General features: G+C 42.1%; 2 protein-coding genes across 2 annotated transcripts; both read left to right on the top strand.

Moving 5' to 3' along the window:
* The first annotated feature begins 1,846 nt into the window (after window positions 1–1,846).
* On the top strand, window positions 1,847–3,424 carry rnf7 (ring finger protein 7). Its single transcript, XM_070906146.1, has 3 exons — window positions 1,847–2,027; window positions 2,165–2,212; window positions 2,942–3,424. The coding sequence occupies exons 1-3, from the start codon at window positions 1,862–1,864 to the stop codon at window positions 3,058–3,060; spliced, it is 333 nt and encodes a 110-aa protein (XP_070762247.1). The 5' UTR covers window positions 1,847–1,861; the 3' UTR covers window positions 3,061–3,424.
* A 2,356-nt stretch (window positions 3,425–5,780) lies between these two features.
* grk7b (G protein-coupled receptor kinase 7b) lies at window positions 5,781–10,936 on the top strand. Its single transcript, XM_070905517.1, has 4 exons — window positions 5,781–6,377; window positions 6,847–7,284; window positions 8,806–9,077; window positions 10,609–10,936. The coding sequence occupies exons 1-4, from the start codon at window positions 5,781–5,783 to the stop codon at window positions 10,934–10,936; spliced, it is 1,635 nt and encodes a 544-aa protein (XP_070761618.1).
* The last annotated feature ends 4,593 nt before the right edge of the window (window positions 10,937–15,529 follow it).

The raw sequence follows: 15,529 nt of genomic DNA, 5'->3' as shown, positions 1-15,529 counted from the left end.
CATTGCTCTGCTCTTGTCCTTTTTTAAACTCTGTCAAACAGATGAAAAAACATACTATAAGGATAATCCAATGTAATGTAAACATCCAGAGCAATTACAAGAGGAAATTCCTGTTTTTCCAAGCTTGTAAATTACTCATCTGTTTTATTTTCAAAAACATTTCACAGAACATTAATGATTATGGAGCCTCTGGGAGAGGGATAACTCTTTATTCATACATATTACTGACATTTTACTTAAGACTTTGTCCTTTTCTCTGTGTCCATCCAATCATCATGGTAATCGATCAAATCCCAACAGCCAGCTGGACATAGTTACCAGAAACTCTACATATTCAGAGCCTGGGAAATTTATTGTGCAATAATTAGTTTTAGTCATAGTAGACATATGACTTATATATGACTATTGGAGATTTAATTCAAATTGGAACCATGCCTACGTATAGCACGTGACCCAATTGAGATTTTTGTGTGTCACTAGTTTTATTTTAGGAGGTGGTAAATTCAGTGAGGAATGAGCATCACCACACACTTCATCAATTATGGTTTGACAACGCAGTCCACTCTGAACTGGCTTCGCAACATGATTCCTCTTGTGGTTGTGTGTTCAGATCGCAAAATCTAGATTGTGTGAAGGCAGAACTGATGCAAGACAGACAGCAGAGATGCATGAGATGCTGCCATGGTGCTTTAGGGCCGACCTACTGACTAGCTAAAATAAACTAAAGATCCTATTAGTATTTGTTATTGTCTCTGTCTGTTGTATGAAGTTGCTGAACACTTGTGCCAAATAAATCATGCATAGTTGAATTAATACATCTTTTATATACGAGTACATTCAATTATGTTTATTTGCCCGCATTAACGACTTGATTGACTTGTTTTTGTTTAAGGTTGTTCAAGAAGAATCCAATGCAAGGATGCTTGTTTCTGATTGGCTTACAGAGGTCCCTTGAAAAACTTGATCAAGTCACCATAAACACAGTTTCATCGTTTATGATCCTGTTGAATGCCTGACTGTGTAGTTTAATGGTTGGCATCTCTAAACAGTTGAGTACTTTATAATTGCTTGCAACAAATGTGCAATATTTTAAGAGAATCTTCCAGGAGTCCGTTCCACTCTGGATGTCAAAACAAAAGAATAAATAAACCTTACAGTGTAAAGGAGAAGCACTCATTAGCCTGACTGGTACCAACTTAACTTATAACTTAAAATTATGTGTGTCATCTTTGCAAGATTAGGCTACTACCAGGATCCCACAGACATATTGTAATTAAGATGTAACGAGTTTTTTAAACAGTTATAATAGTAAATGGAAGAGTGCTAAACGTGTGTAATACATGTTTAATGTCTAACTGCAACCCAATTTTCCTTTGAGATAATAAGAAAGTTAAAATTGAAGTACAAAAGGCACATACAGACACACACTCACCGTGATACAAGTAAAACATTTGTTTGGAATAGTGTTTATCGTCCACAGAGATGAAAATGAGCCTTAGGCCCCACTGGTGCTCGTATTATTATTATTCTGAAATGTGTGTAACATTAACGAAAAGAAGCTAAATAAGAAGGACAGCGCGTGTTTGTGTCTCACCATGCCATCTGCTATTTGTAAATTGTAGTTTATATATTTATTTTGTCTTCATATGTTAGTATTTTATCTTCGTGTGTTTGTGTTGTGTGTATTTTGACAAGTGTGTCATGTGTATTTTTTTGTAAAACAGCGCCCTCTTTTGTCGCTATGGAGACAAGACACTTGATAAACCAGCTAACGTTAGCATTAGCACCCGTTAACGGTTTCGTCCATTTTGTTTAGCTTAGCTAGCCTGGCTAACGTTACCTCAGGTACTGTGCAGCAGAGATGGATGACGGTGACGAGCCGGGTTTAGTCCTCTCTCACAACACTTCCTCAGGCTCTAAATCGGGCGGAGACAAGATGTTTTCACTAAAGAAGTGGAACGCTGTAGCTATGTGGAGCTGGGACGTGGAGTGCGATACTTGTGCCATTTGTCGGGTACAAGTGATGGGTGAGTCCGAGGAACCGACAGCGTTGGTCTGCTAGCTTAGCTCGGATGCCGGCTAATGTAGCTAACGCGGCTAATATCACCATTAATGCCTGAAGCCAGGCAGAGTGCCACCGTAACATGTTTGTCTTCATTTGCAGACGCTTGTCTCCGATGCCAGGCGGAAAACAAACAGGAGGACTGTGTTGGTAAGACAGCGTCAGCGTTAAAACACGTTATAGCAGTGTTCAGTCATTAAACAACCACTTAGCAGGTTAATACAACAAGCTAACATTAGCTAGTGTGTCGCTGCTGTCAAAGAAACCGACCAAGCCAGCTAATCACGTTTCATGTGTTAAATGGACAACATTAGCCATTAGAGATAGTGTCATTGTGTTGTGTGGATGAAACACATGATTTAACCTGCTAATAGATTTACGTAGCTAGAAGAGCCAACTGCAGAGCAAGTAATTATAGTACAATTAGTATCATAAGTTAAGTAGTGTAAAATAATTTGAGAGTACTATATTCAGTGTGAATGACCCTCCTCAGAGTGAGAGGTATTGTGACAGAAGGAGATTTACTGGATGCCTGTAAACTATCGACATTGTCAAGATTAGTATGTATAGTTAGTGTGTGTGCGTTTTAATTATTATAACTAATGAACTGAGTACAAATTCACCTTTTCTGTCGTCTCTGTGTCTTCCTGACTTATTATAGCTTGCCAAGTGTCCCTTTACCTTGCACGACCAAGGATTATGCTTTTAGGAAAAACCTGAGATCTTTAAAATATAAATAACACTCACAGATAAACTAAAAGTTAACAGTTATTCACCATTAAAATAAACAAGGTTGTACTGTGTACTTGTATTCTGTGTGTTGCCTGTTAATGCTCCCTTCCCGTGTCCCTCTATCTTCTATCTTCCCTCTTCTTTCAGTTGTATGGGGAGAGTGCAACCACTCTTTCCATAACTGCTGTATGTCCCTTTGGGTGAAGCAGAACAATCGCTGCCCCCTCTGCCAGCAGGACTGGGTGGTTCAGAGAATTGGCAAATAAGCTCCAACTCCAGGCGGTCTGATTCTCAGACGACACCTGTGTGCACCCAAAAGTGGTGACAGACTTGACAATGATCACTGCAACGTCCTGTGTGGAGCCGCTCGACGTCGACAACTGTCCTCCTACTTATGATTGCATGTTCCAGTAGTCCTGGTGTCAGAGGAGGACGATGGACAAAATTAAAGCACCGCAGAGTCGTTGGTTGCCGGTTGGTTGAGGTGGCTGGAGGGATCGAGAGGTCGTGAAGAGAAGGATGACCGTCGTTGCAGTGTTTGGTCACATGTTAGCGTTACATTATTGTCTGTGGTGGTGTTCAGCACATCTTGAATATGTGACTGTCTTTTTAAAAATAAACAAATGTGTATAGCTGTAAACATGTATTTTTTCATGTAGGAATTTGAATAGGCTTAGTAAATAATTCCTTTAAACAAGTGACATTGTGGGAATTGGCATAATATTCTGCAACAGTTAGTTTAGATTAAGGAAAGTGCACATTGGCTTGTCGACAGGGCCGGGTATCAAACCTAAATACTTTTTGCTTCTGACAGAAATGTGTCTGCATCACCAAGAATCAAAGACTGTCAAGTACTGAAATCATTGAATTCTTGCCAAGATTCATACTCATTTTTACTTATTCTTCAATCAGACAGTTTATTAATTGATTAAAATGATAATTTCCACAATTTCAAACAGATTACTTGTACAGCTGCTGTGGTGAGACAATTTCAGAAGGTTGGCTTTTGTGCAAAGGGAAAACAGGTTCATATTCTTTAATGTATAAAAATATATAATTTTGTTATCAGTACCAGAATTTAAGTAGTATTGGCAGAGCAAGAGTGTTTGAGGTTGTGTTTGTAGAGATTTTAACAATCACCAAACAGTTCCTTAACACGGAAATATCCAGTCAAAGGATGGAGTCTGAAATCCTCAAGTCACCTTAATGCCATAAGTACTTTGGCAGTTGAAGTGAAGTACCTGGAAGGCGGCCATGTTAACTACTACACCACTAGCACTTGTTATACATGTATGGTGAGGTTGGCCTCGTTCCAGTTTCAAGCTCCACCTGACAGCAGTGGTGGAAAGTAACTGACTAATGTGCAGATGAATCGAGAATAAAATTACAATAAATACAAAACAAATGTAACACCCTATTGCGTAATGAGTACTTTTGATATTTTATGTACAATTTGCTGTTAGTACTTACTCTTACTCTATTTTGAATGCAGGATATTTACTAGTATTACTAGTATTCTTTCATTGTGGTATTTCTACTTATACTAAAATATCTGAGTACTTCTGCCACCACTGCACAGCAGTTATTAAATGCAGCCTGGATTTGGATCAACCAAACTTAATGTGATAAGTGTGGAAAGTGGAATAACTACATAGAATATGGAATGCATCAACATCATGTAGGACAGCTCAGGGTTGAACACAGTTTCCTTGTTAAGGAATATTGTAAGCGGGAAAGATGGATCTGGATAATTCACTTAGACATGAGGCTAATGACTGGAAGGTCGCTGCTTCAAACCTCTTGACCATGTGGGGGAAGTGAACAAGAAGTCTTCCAGCAAATGCCACATTAGTAGGACACTTAATGTGATATTTCATTGGTGGAGTAGTGCTTTTAATTATCAAATAATCTGCCAATTATATTACAATCATTTGGTCTATAAACTTAAGAAAATGGGAAAATGCCCATTACAATGTCCTAGAGCCAAAGGTGGCCACTAAACAACAGTCTAAAACTAAAAGATAATCAACTATACTATACTTTACTATAATTAAAGACAAGGAAAAGCAGAACATTTTCCCATTTGAGAACGTGGAACCATGAAATGTTTGGTCAAAATAGCTGCTGACTCATTTTTTTGACGACTGGCCAATCGATTAATCCACTAATCGTTGCAGCTATAATTGGTATTAACAATTTGCACAGAGGTATTGACTTAAAGGCTGCAGAGGTTCACTTTAACCATATCAGTGTTTTTTTTATACAGCAACACTTCCAACTGTGTCTTCAAAAGACGCCAAAGGGTTCAAACAACATTTCTCTGACACGACCTCAGCAGACATTGAACCTCTCCAGCTACAGCAGGGCTACTGCGTTATTTGTGCAAGTGTTCATGTTATTTTGTCCACATCCTCAGTTGATTTGTTGTGCCGAGCAGCTGAGCTTACAGCCGTCACTCTCCTGACAGCTACTTCAAAATTAATCTCTTAGGCTGCTTACTTAACCAATTTAATAAAGTCTTCCTTCTTTCTCCTATAATAAACCATGAAGGGCGCATACTTCGCTGCACACGGCAAACATACAAACACAGCTCCCTCAGTGGCTTCTTCATTTCATAACCAGCTACAATCAGCCATACATTGTTATGGTCAGGATCTGCCACCTCATCATGACATGCTGGCAGCTAATTACTGCACACAGGCACTTTGCATCTCCTAAAAATAGATGAGTCTAAAGCCTCTTAAGTTCAGACCACATAAGTTGCTTTCCCTTAGTGCCGTCTACCAATACGGGTGCAAAGACACTTAGCTACCCACAAATCCTGAGGACAGAGGTACTTGTAACGCTAAGAGACGCCACACAAGAGGTGCAGGATGTTCGGGATGCAGGTGCTCAGTTGCGCCTGGAACCTGCAGATGAATCTACCGTTAGTGTTGTAGTTGGTCAGGCCCAGCTGCCTACAGGTATTACCAAGGATACATCCAATATGGGCGACCTGGTGGGACTGGACAACCTAGTGGCCAACACGGCCTACCTGAAGGCTCAGAAGATAGATCGCAACGAGCTGAGGAAACTGAGACTCTCCCTGACGCTACCCAAATCAAAGTCCTCTGCTCTCCGGGCGGCAGTGGGGAAGAAGTACGAGTCGCTGTGTGAGCAACAGCCTATTGGGAGGAAGTTGTTCCAGCAGTTCCTCCTGGCCTCTGATTCGCAATATGTGGCCGCCGCTGAGTTCCTGGAGGAGCTGAGCGACTGGAGCTTTGCTGAAGATGAAACCAGGGAGAAGGCCAAACGGAGCATCCTCACCAACTTCTGTCAACCTGAGTCCAGGAGTTTTCTCTCCTACCTCACAGGAGAGGCAGCTGAAAGATGCAAGGAGCTATCAGACAAGAACTTCGATGAGATGGTGATGGGCCAAATAAGAGAAGCCACAAGGGACTTCCTGAAGGGGAAACCTTTCTCGGAGTACCTGAAAAGCCCCCTTTTTTATAGGTTCTTGCAATGGAAGGAGTACGAGACGCAGAAGATCGCTGACAAATACTTTTATGAGTTCAGGACTTTGGGAAAAGGTGGCTTTGGTGAGGTAGGCGGCAGAAATCCTGAATCTGAATAACAGTGTAAATCTCAGATTGCTTGATGGACTTACAGCTAATATGTTAAAGTGAGACTTTGTACGTTTTGAAGGAAGAAATAACATTCTTTCTCTTACAAATGAAGCTATTAAACACACCCTTGCTCAGTGTCATACACTTGGGGGTCTTGCTGCGTCAGCCTCACTTGGTGACCAGTAGCTTATGGAGGCTAATATTAGCTTATGTTAGATAACCTTTATCTTGAAACTGCTACTTAACAGTTAATCAGTGCACAGACTTAACGATTTTCTCTGCTTGTGCTACTGTTATGTCGTGTTTTAGCATTTATCATGATTACACACTTCACTGTTAAACACTGTTCAGTAAAAGTTACTGTTGTCTTGCTTTAAAGTCACAGCAAAAAGTAGCAGCAACCAATAAATAAAATACAAATATAAGTTCTGTTGCTCTGTCCTGCAGGTGTGTGCGGTGCAGGTGAAACACACAGGCCAGATGTACGCCTGCAAGAAGCTGGATAAGAGGCGCCTGAAGAAGAAAGGCGGCGAGAGGTTTGCCCTTCTGGAGAAACGCATCCTGGAGAAGGTCAACAGCCTTTTCATCGTAAACCTGGCTTACGCTTACGACAACAAGACCCACCTGTGCCTGGTCATGGACCTCATGAACGGGGGAGACCTCAGGTTCCACATCTACGAGCTCGGGGAGCGGGGCATCCGGATGGAGCGTATTGTTTACTACATGGCCCAGATAACCACTGGGATACTCCACCTGCACTCCATGGACATCGTGTACCGGGATATGAAGCCTGAGAACGTGCTGCTGGATGCTAGAGGACAGTGTCGGCTGTCAGACCTCGGATTGGCTGTGGAGCTGCCGAAGGGCAAAATGAGCTGCCAGAAGGTTAGCGTGGTGACCTGTCCCTAGATTAAGCTACAGCGCTCGCTGTCAGACACTTGTACTCTCGTATTCACATTCACGTAAAGGAAAACGTCTCCACGGTCCTTGTTTTCTCTCTTTTTAATGCCACCACACAGTAGTTTTGTTCACTGGCCACAAAAGTAGCTTACCAGAAATAGATATGATGGCTCTTAGTCCTGCTCTGACAACACAAGAGAGCAAAACCCTGTGTGACCTAAATCAATCTTATTAAAAGGTGCCTGACCTCATCCCCAGTTGGATACTGCACTGGCTGAGAAATGTATGGAAGACCAGACCAGAGCCTGTTAGCGTTAGCTGGTTAGTGTGCTTCACTAATGCCAGATATGGCCTCCATGTGTCTGTCCAAGGAGATGAGTCAGGAGAGCCACAGCAGGCCTCCACTCACTAAGATGTCTCATGTGTCAGCTGACTGGCCTGATGGAGGCCATGTTAATGCAGCATTATTTGCTGTAACAGTGTCTTATTGTTGTATTTTTGTCTCCATCTTCTTCATCATGTGGAAGCTGGTCAAGATAGTCTGTTGCAGATAACTGATGTGAAAACTGAATTATTTACCAGACTAGATTATTCTGTCTGGCCTCAAAAACGACTGCTCTACTTTGAGAAGAGTACGTCATATTGGTTTAGCAGCAAAAAAGGTCGCTTTTTATTTTAAACTAGCATATGTCTTTTGATTGTATTTATTTGTAAGGGACCATGTACAATATTAAATGTTAAATACATTTGATGTATTGTACCAGAGTTAGTTTAAAGCTCATTTTCATCTGCAGTCCCTTGGCCGATCACAAACAGACAAACAGGACACACAATAGTGACACAAGTCTTTGTCTTTTTGGCTTGTGACCCCTCAAAATAAAGCAATGCCTGCCTGAGACCCCTCATCACCACGTCTTAAAAATAATCCAGTAATTCAAAAGACAAAATGGTAGAACATTTTTTTTACTGCTCTCCTATGCTGACCAGTCTATTTTGAGACCCCTTGTGGGTGTCCTGACCCCCAAATTGGGGACCACTGGTTTATAGAGACAGAGCTATAGAGTGGCAGAGCTAAGGGACTGTGCAAAAATGACTGGGGTGGGTTGGGGAGGTGGACGTTATGTTTCCCCTGCAGCATTATTAACAAAATAAAATAATAGTATATCTACAACTCGATTCACCATAAATAACTAAAAGAGGCAAAACACATTTAAGAAGGTTTAACCTATATATGCTAATAGTGTAATACTTTTCATTATTCTTGTATGAGTATTTTTGTAAGACCCTCCCCTGCTGACTCCCCAACTCCATTCAGCAAAACAAAAACTACGTAACACTCCCCCTTTTCTGACAACCCTTCCCTCCCTAATACTTTTTGTACAGTCCCTAAGCAGCTAAAACAGAGCACAATAAATATGCCAGGAAGTTCACCCTTGTCCCTGCTCCCCAGAATTTAACCAGACCCAAATATTTAAACAGAACTGTCTCCCCTCTGTGTGTCGTCAGGCTGGTACGACTGGTTACATGGCTCCTGAGATCCTGAGGCAGGAGTACTACTGCACGTCTGTGGACTGGTGGGCTCTGGGCTGCAGCATCTATGAGATGGTGGCTGCCCGTTTGCCTTTTAAAGACTTCAGAGAAAAGGTGCAGAATGAGGAGGTGACTCGTCGCACTATGGAGGACGAGTGCAAGTTCGAACACAAGCGCTTTGACGCTCCCACCAGAGACATCATCAGCCTCCTTCTCAAGAAGAAGGTGCAGCATCGCCTTGGGTGCTGGTAAGTAAAAACTTTCATTTTCTCAAGCTATACGTTTGTTACATGAAGTTAGTTGGTGTAGACATCATGGAACAAATCATCCATCAAGAAAACGTCCTTTGCACCCGTGAAGACATACTGTTCCCAACCTGGAGGTCAGGACACCTTGAAGGGGTCACGAGATGACAAGATAACAAAACATACTGTAGTTCTGCTGGTTTCACTTCTTCAAGCCTCTAAAAACGATTTAAATGTAACAAACCTTAAAGTCACAGGTGGAACTGCTCAAAAGCCACCGACCTGTCCAATGTGCGATTTTAAGGGGTCAAGACAAAAAGGTCTATTGGTCTGGACCAGTGGTTCCCAACCTGGGGGTCGGGACCCCCACAAAGGGTCGCAAGATAAATCTGAGGGGTCACTAAATGATTAAGAAGATAGGACAGCAGAAAAACACACATCTGCACCAAAATCTATTACATTTTTCAGACTTTCCTGTAATCTTTGCTTTGTGAATTACTAGATCATTTAAGAAAAAGAAAAGTCACTCTTTGGTTCAACACGTACATAAATGCAACTTGTGAAGAGGGGTCTCTTTCAAACCTCTTAGTGGTGCAGCTCAGTCTTACATTCGTTAACTTTGAATGGCCTACAGTCAGATTAGGCCTCTAACGGCGCTCATAATCCCGGAGACAACATTAACCCATAAGAACCCAGACCCATTTCCCCTCACAGGAAAATTATGGGGAGTACACCACAGACCAAGTGGACCACATTGAAGACATTTCTGATGGGGTTTTTTTATACTGCCCCTTAATGTCAAAGATCTGTGATGTTACATATACGTTACATTGGGCGTTTATGGTAAATTTACTTGTTTTATTGTTTTATATTAATTTGTTCAAGAAATATGGTCAAAACAGGTTGACTGTATACAGGACACCCTATTAAAGCATTAGAATCGTTAAATGGGTTTTAACTTACCTTTAGTATCAAAATACAGCCTTTTTGAAATTAGTTGCTTCCTTCACTTGTGTTTACATGTCACACCAACATTTTGAAAAGGTCCTGTCCAGTCATGTGACTGTGACATGACCACCACACCAGGATGTTTCGTATATGTCGCTTAAGGACTTAATGAGTTAAGATCAAGCACAAAGCTGTATGAGGAAGATTCTGGGGCCTTTGAAGTGTGTGTTACACTGGTGTCACCATGGGTTCTTATGGGTTAAAAACCAAAGGGGACAACGTTCTTGCTGTTAGAGCCTCCATCTAATGGACAAGTCTTCCAGAAGAAATTTGGTTGTCGCGCCCTAAACTGCATATTTGTTGATCCTTTTTTTCAGAGGATGTTTTGTTCCTTTTAACTCTGTTAAGGTGCTGTATAATGAAGCTTTTATTATTATTACTCTGCAGACATGTAACTATTTTCTATAATAGAGAATATCATCATTAAATACACTTTTACTGGCCAGTTCAATCACTTCACCTGCCTCCTTCCTTTATAGCATAATTTTCAATCTTAAATTCAATCATTGTGTCTTTCTAACACTAGTGGCAATGACCCACGAACTCACGCATTTTTCAAGAGCATCAATTTCCACCGTCTGGAGGCCGGGCTGGTGGAGCCCCCCTGGGTGCCAAAATCCAACGTGGTCTACGCTAAGGACACAGACAAGTTCAGGGACACCTCTGAGGTCGAGGACATTAAGTTTGACGTCAAAGATGAGAAGTTCTTCAAGGAGTTCAGCACAGGTGCAGTCTCCATCCGGTGGCAGAAGGAGATGATCGACAGCGGAGTGTTTGACGAACTGAACGACCCCAAACTGAACGGTCACGGCTATGAGGCCATGTGGAAATCCAGGATGTGCATCATTTTGTGAGCATTTTATCTACTCATCAATATGTACACCTGGCAAAAACAAGGTCCTTTAATTTGATTTCTTTTACACTTCCAAAGTGCCTGGTACAAAACTAAATGAAGCGCCTCAGGTACCTTTTTAAACAGCCACTTGACCTTTTCCTCAATCTGAATGTATTTTCTTACTAAAGAGGACTCACCTTGGAAGTTATTGTCTGTTTCTACAAATTTTATCATATGACAGTGTTGTTTTTGATACTGCAGCCAAACACGGCGGGACATCTGTCTCAGTTTTAAAATAAAACCACAGTTTTTGTTTTCAGTATTATGTCCAGAGGGAAACACGCTGACATTGAGCTGCAATTGCTGCTTCATACTTTGCCCTCTATTCCTGGTGAGACAGCAGATCCCAGTACATTCATAGTTTCCATTACATCACGCAGCCATTTTGGCAGGCCTAAGTGTTTACATGCGTTTGTAAACAAGCTACACATGATGGTTGTGTGTCATTGAATAGCAGAAGGATTATTGTCAGTATTTGCAGTAACGTGCCACGAAGACTGAAGTCTCGCAGAAATGCCATGAATGCCTTTTGCTCATGTGAATGGACAAGTGTCCTGCCACCTCAGTCGTGCTGCAGACTGAAGTCTCTCAGTAGCAGAGGTTCACCACTAAGTGCCGCCAGACACCCATGAAGTGCATTCAACCTCCCACAGCGCTCTTCATCATCCCCATTATCCTGGCTGCGCTGCTCCGGTATTTACAAGCACTGGATGACTCGTTCAGCTTTTAACAAGCGGGATGCAGGGAGACAAATTGTCGTATACACGTTGTTTTTCCGCCCAAAGAAAAAAAAGATGTTAACATGGAATTTTTGGCTTTAACAACAACACAAACCCCCTTTATTACCCCCCCAAATCACTCTGTGTTTACAAGCCACACACAAGAGATGTTAATTACTTACAACATGGCAACAACAAACATTTACGTAGCTTTCACACATGGTTAGTTCTTGTATCCTGTCCTAAGTGTTGTTCAACTTTATATTTTTCATCCCTAGGTTGATGACGGAGATTCCAGTCACGTCACAGACAAAAGTAACTTTTAGTTGAGAAACTAAGGAGACTTGTTTTAGGTATTTTGGCCTTTATTTTAATAGTGAGCAGAGAGAGGAAATGAGGAGGGATAACATGTGACAAAGGTCTCAAACTGGGGACGTTGTAATTATATATTTAGTGTCTTTGGGCGACCAGGATGCCCCAGGTGTCTTATTTCTGACATTGTACCTGTGTTTTACTTTATTCCAGTGCTCAAGTCTTAAATGAAGATGTCCTGTGTCATGTCTTTTTTACTCATAACTCACACAAAGAGCTTCATTGTCACAACATAACGGTGGCAATAATATTTTGTAATATTCATATGTGATTTTATAATGATGACTTAACCTTTTCTAATATTTTATGTGCCATTTCTGGCTTGTAATGATTTATGAGATGTGATGGAAAAGAAATAAAGCACATTTTCAACGGCAATTCCTAATGTTACACCGCTGTGATGATTTCTGTTAACAAATTAGTCCTCATGGTGGAGACATTCAAAGTCACGGGTTAACAGCTATGCAGTTGTTTTGATTATCCTCTTGTTGCTCATCTCAAAGCACAGATATCATCTATCATCGTATATCCTAACAGCCAGGGTCAGTCTGAAAAAGGAAGGTCTCTTTAAACCATTACAGCTCATTCATATTTGCAACATAAAGACACCTCAATGTTTGATTCATCCGTCACTCCAAAACCTCAGACACTCTTAAGGTAATGAGGGACACATAAACATGCATTGTGCTAATTCCTGCGAGGGGGTGACCTTACGGGGCCGAGAAGTGGTTCAGTTCACGCTCAACTGCCATGAGATTAGAGGGTGGTTCAGATGGAAATCCAAGACGCAACCTGATCATCGTCGGCTGTGAAGGGAGAGTGGGGAGTCCACCGTGGACGACGTGACGACAAGACAAACTCGGCAGAAGGTCTCCAGGAACATGTTTTTACCAGGCGCCTACAAGCCTCTGCCAGGGTTCAGTTCCCTACGGCCCGACGCTGTAACTGCTGCCCTGCAATACACAAACTGCATGAGGCACTCTGCAACGCACACACACACACACACACACACATTGCATGTATCATTGCACATTTGCACCCATGCATGCAGACACACATGCATGCATATTCACATACTTGCGTTTCATGCAGGGAAAGATGTACACAAACCCTGCACACGTCTAAATAAACACTTTCATGTACACAATGATACACACGCACACCCACGCACACACACACACACACACACACACACACACACACACACACACACACACACAATCTTATTACCTCTGTAGAAGCAGGCATGGGGTTTTAGAGATCAAAGCAGGACAGGGTGTAATTTGGTATCTGCGTTTGTTACATGCCCATGCTCTGGATTCACATCAAAGGCATGTGCCACACTTCAGCTCTGCCCTGGCATCCTCAGGATGGTATCACACCAGCGATATTGCTGCTTTTCCCCGTCTTTGGCTGTGAGTGTGTGTCTGTATTTGTGCGCACATGCATACGTGTGTGTCTGTGTGGGTTTCCGTATATGTAAATTGCACTGATTTGTGTCTATATATGTACTTGTGTGTGCACAAGGGTGTGTCAGCAAGAGTGTGTGTGAGTATTTAGGATAGGTGACAAAGTGGTTAAACAGTGGAGACAGAGAGGCCATTGTCTGCTGAGGGAAAGTGAGAGCCAGCCATGTGGGAGAGAGATTGAAGGAGGAAGAGGGTTGTTGCTCGCTGTCTCGTACTCAAAGCTAGTGCGAAGTCTTTATTTTTGTGGGGTTTATCTGTTTTTCATGCCATGTTATCCCACAAAAATTAGAAATTATAATCAAGAACCAGACTAGGACCAGGAGCGTCATCGTACTGAGCTGCCATGGTGACCCCAGTGCTGCTCAGGAAGTGTTTCGTTTTTGGTTAACGTTCAATTTTCTAAGCTTCATTGCTTGAATTCTTAACATTTCCACAAATAAGTGAATTCCTGCAGGGCGGTCCAACAGAAACAGAGCGTGTGTGTGTGTGCATGCATGATGTTCTTCCCCACTGAGGCCCAATGGGCAGTTTCCATGGCGCCCAGACCTCAGACCCCTTCCACTGCCAGGGGCTGGACAACGTCATGGATAGAGCCGGATCAGACACACACACACACACACACACACACACACACACACACTTTAAACAGTCCCACACTCGTAGCCCTCGTTCTATCTCTGCACCATGTTTGGTCCCTTTACTGCAAAAAATCATCTGTCAATTGTTTAATCTCATGTTCAGACTTCAATATTTATTTTTCTTTCAACAAAAAAAAAAGTCTGTCAGTGAGGCCAAATAATGCCTCCAGTTCCCTTTATAAACGAAGGTTTAGGGAATTTTCTAGAAAAGAGTTTCATTGTCCTGAACCACAATTGCACGGCATGAGAGTCAAGAAAATGACACAAAAGTTGAGTTGAGTTCACTCGCAAGGCTGGAGTACCAACCCAGCAAAACGGGCAACAGCTCAGGGGCCACAGACACCCAGCGTCCCAGAAGCCCCAGGTTTACTCCATAAAATCTTGCTTTAAGATCTTCATTATTTCACATATTTCTGGTGTTCAGGTGTTACAGCTGACTTAATTTGTGGATATGAAGTTATAATCAATTTTTTTTTCTAATTAGTTGAGTCACTCTACAATCTTTCCCCTGGCTACTGCAGTACACAGAGTAGAGGCCTAAACTAGCCTGGTTCCAGACGTCTGAATCATTGAAATTCAATCTGATTATTAGCCTGGGACTGCACCAAACTGCTATCCTACGTCTTAACTTTCACAGTTTACCCCTTTCCACGATCAGCACTCTCTCCGTTCACCTGTCGCTAGGAATAAAGTTCTCTCCCACAAGAAGAAAATCCCAAGGAAACAGTTTAAAGTTCAAAAAGTTACAGCATCCTGAAACCCGAGTTGGCCGGAGTGTAAAGCTTTCTGATGTCCCTCAACCCCTCCACTGCAGGGTGATTGAAGATCAGCACATCAAACGAAGGCGGAGGGATATAATGATACAGAATACTGTATTAGGGAAACACTTTACAACCCCTCATCCTGAACTGTGAAGGGAAAAACACTTGTGGTGCATGTGGTAATGTACTTTAATTACAGTACACCATGCTGCCTCGGGGGTCACTGACCGAGCGGGTTTTGGCATCTGTGTTTGTGTGGACCTCCCTGCCCGTGTGTGTGTGTGTGTGTGTGTGTGTGTGTGAAGCAGGTATAAAAGCAATCGATTCCACAGTGTTGGATGACGGTGACACAAAAACAGAAATATAAGCTGAGAGGTGGTGTTACTTTCTAAGAGTGTATCCAGTTTGATTTAATTAGCTGGTACTTATTGCATTCTTTGTTAGCGGTGTAATATGACTGACAGTTGGCGCGGCAGGCAGTCTGGACTGAACCCAAGTCCATCTCTGCTGTTAGTGTGTGTGTTCCCAGACTGCTTCTTCTAGTCTGTCAATGTGTTTCAAACTCTCAATGTCACTCTGTGTGTGTGTGTGTG

The sequence above is a fragment of the Enoplosus armatus genome, chromosome 5, assembly GCF_043641665.1.
Source record: "Enoplosus armatus isolate fEnoArm2 chromosome 5, fEnoArm2.hap1, whole genome shotgun sequence".
Taxonomy (NCBI): Eukaryota; Metazoa; Chordata; class Actinopteri; order Centrarchiformes; family Enoplosidae; genus Enoplosus; species Enoplosus armatus.
This window is presented reverse-complemented; position numbering and strand designations above follow the sequence as displayed.

Bases quoted from the DNA above. Each gene is read 5' to 3' on its own strand.
- rnf7 (XM_070906146.1), top strand. From the start codon at position 1,862: ATGGATGACGGTGACGAGCCGGGTTTAGTCCTCTCTCACAACACTTCC. The intron at 2,028-2,164 runs GTGAGTCCGAGG...CTTCATTTGCAG, and splicing joins TTGTCGGGTACAAGTGATGG to ACGCTTGTCTCCGATGCCAG. The intron at 2,213-2,941 runs GTAAGACAGCGT...CTCTTCTTTCAG, and splicing joins CAAACAGGAGGACTGTGTTG to TTGTATGGGGAGAGTGCAAC.
- grk7b (XM_070905517.1), top strand. From the start codon at position 5,781: ATGGGCGACCTGGTGGGACTGGACAACCTAGTGGCCAACACGGCCTAC. The intron at 7,285-8,805 runs GTTAGCGTGGTG...GTGTGTCGTCAG, and splicing joins GCAAAATGAGCTGCCAGAAG to GCTGGTACGACTGGTTACAT. The intron at 9,078-10,608 runs GTAAGTAAAAAC...TTCTAACACTAG, and splicing joins CAGCATCGCCTTGGGTGCTG to TGGCAATGACCCACGAACTC.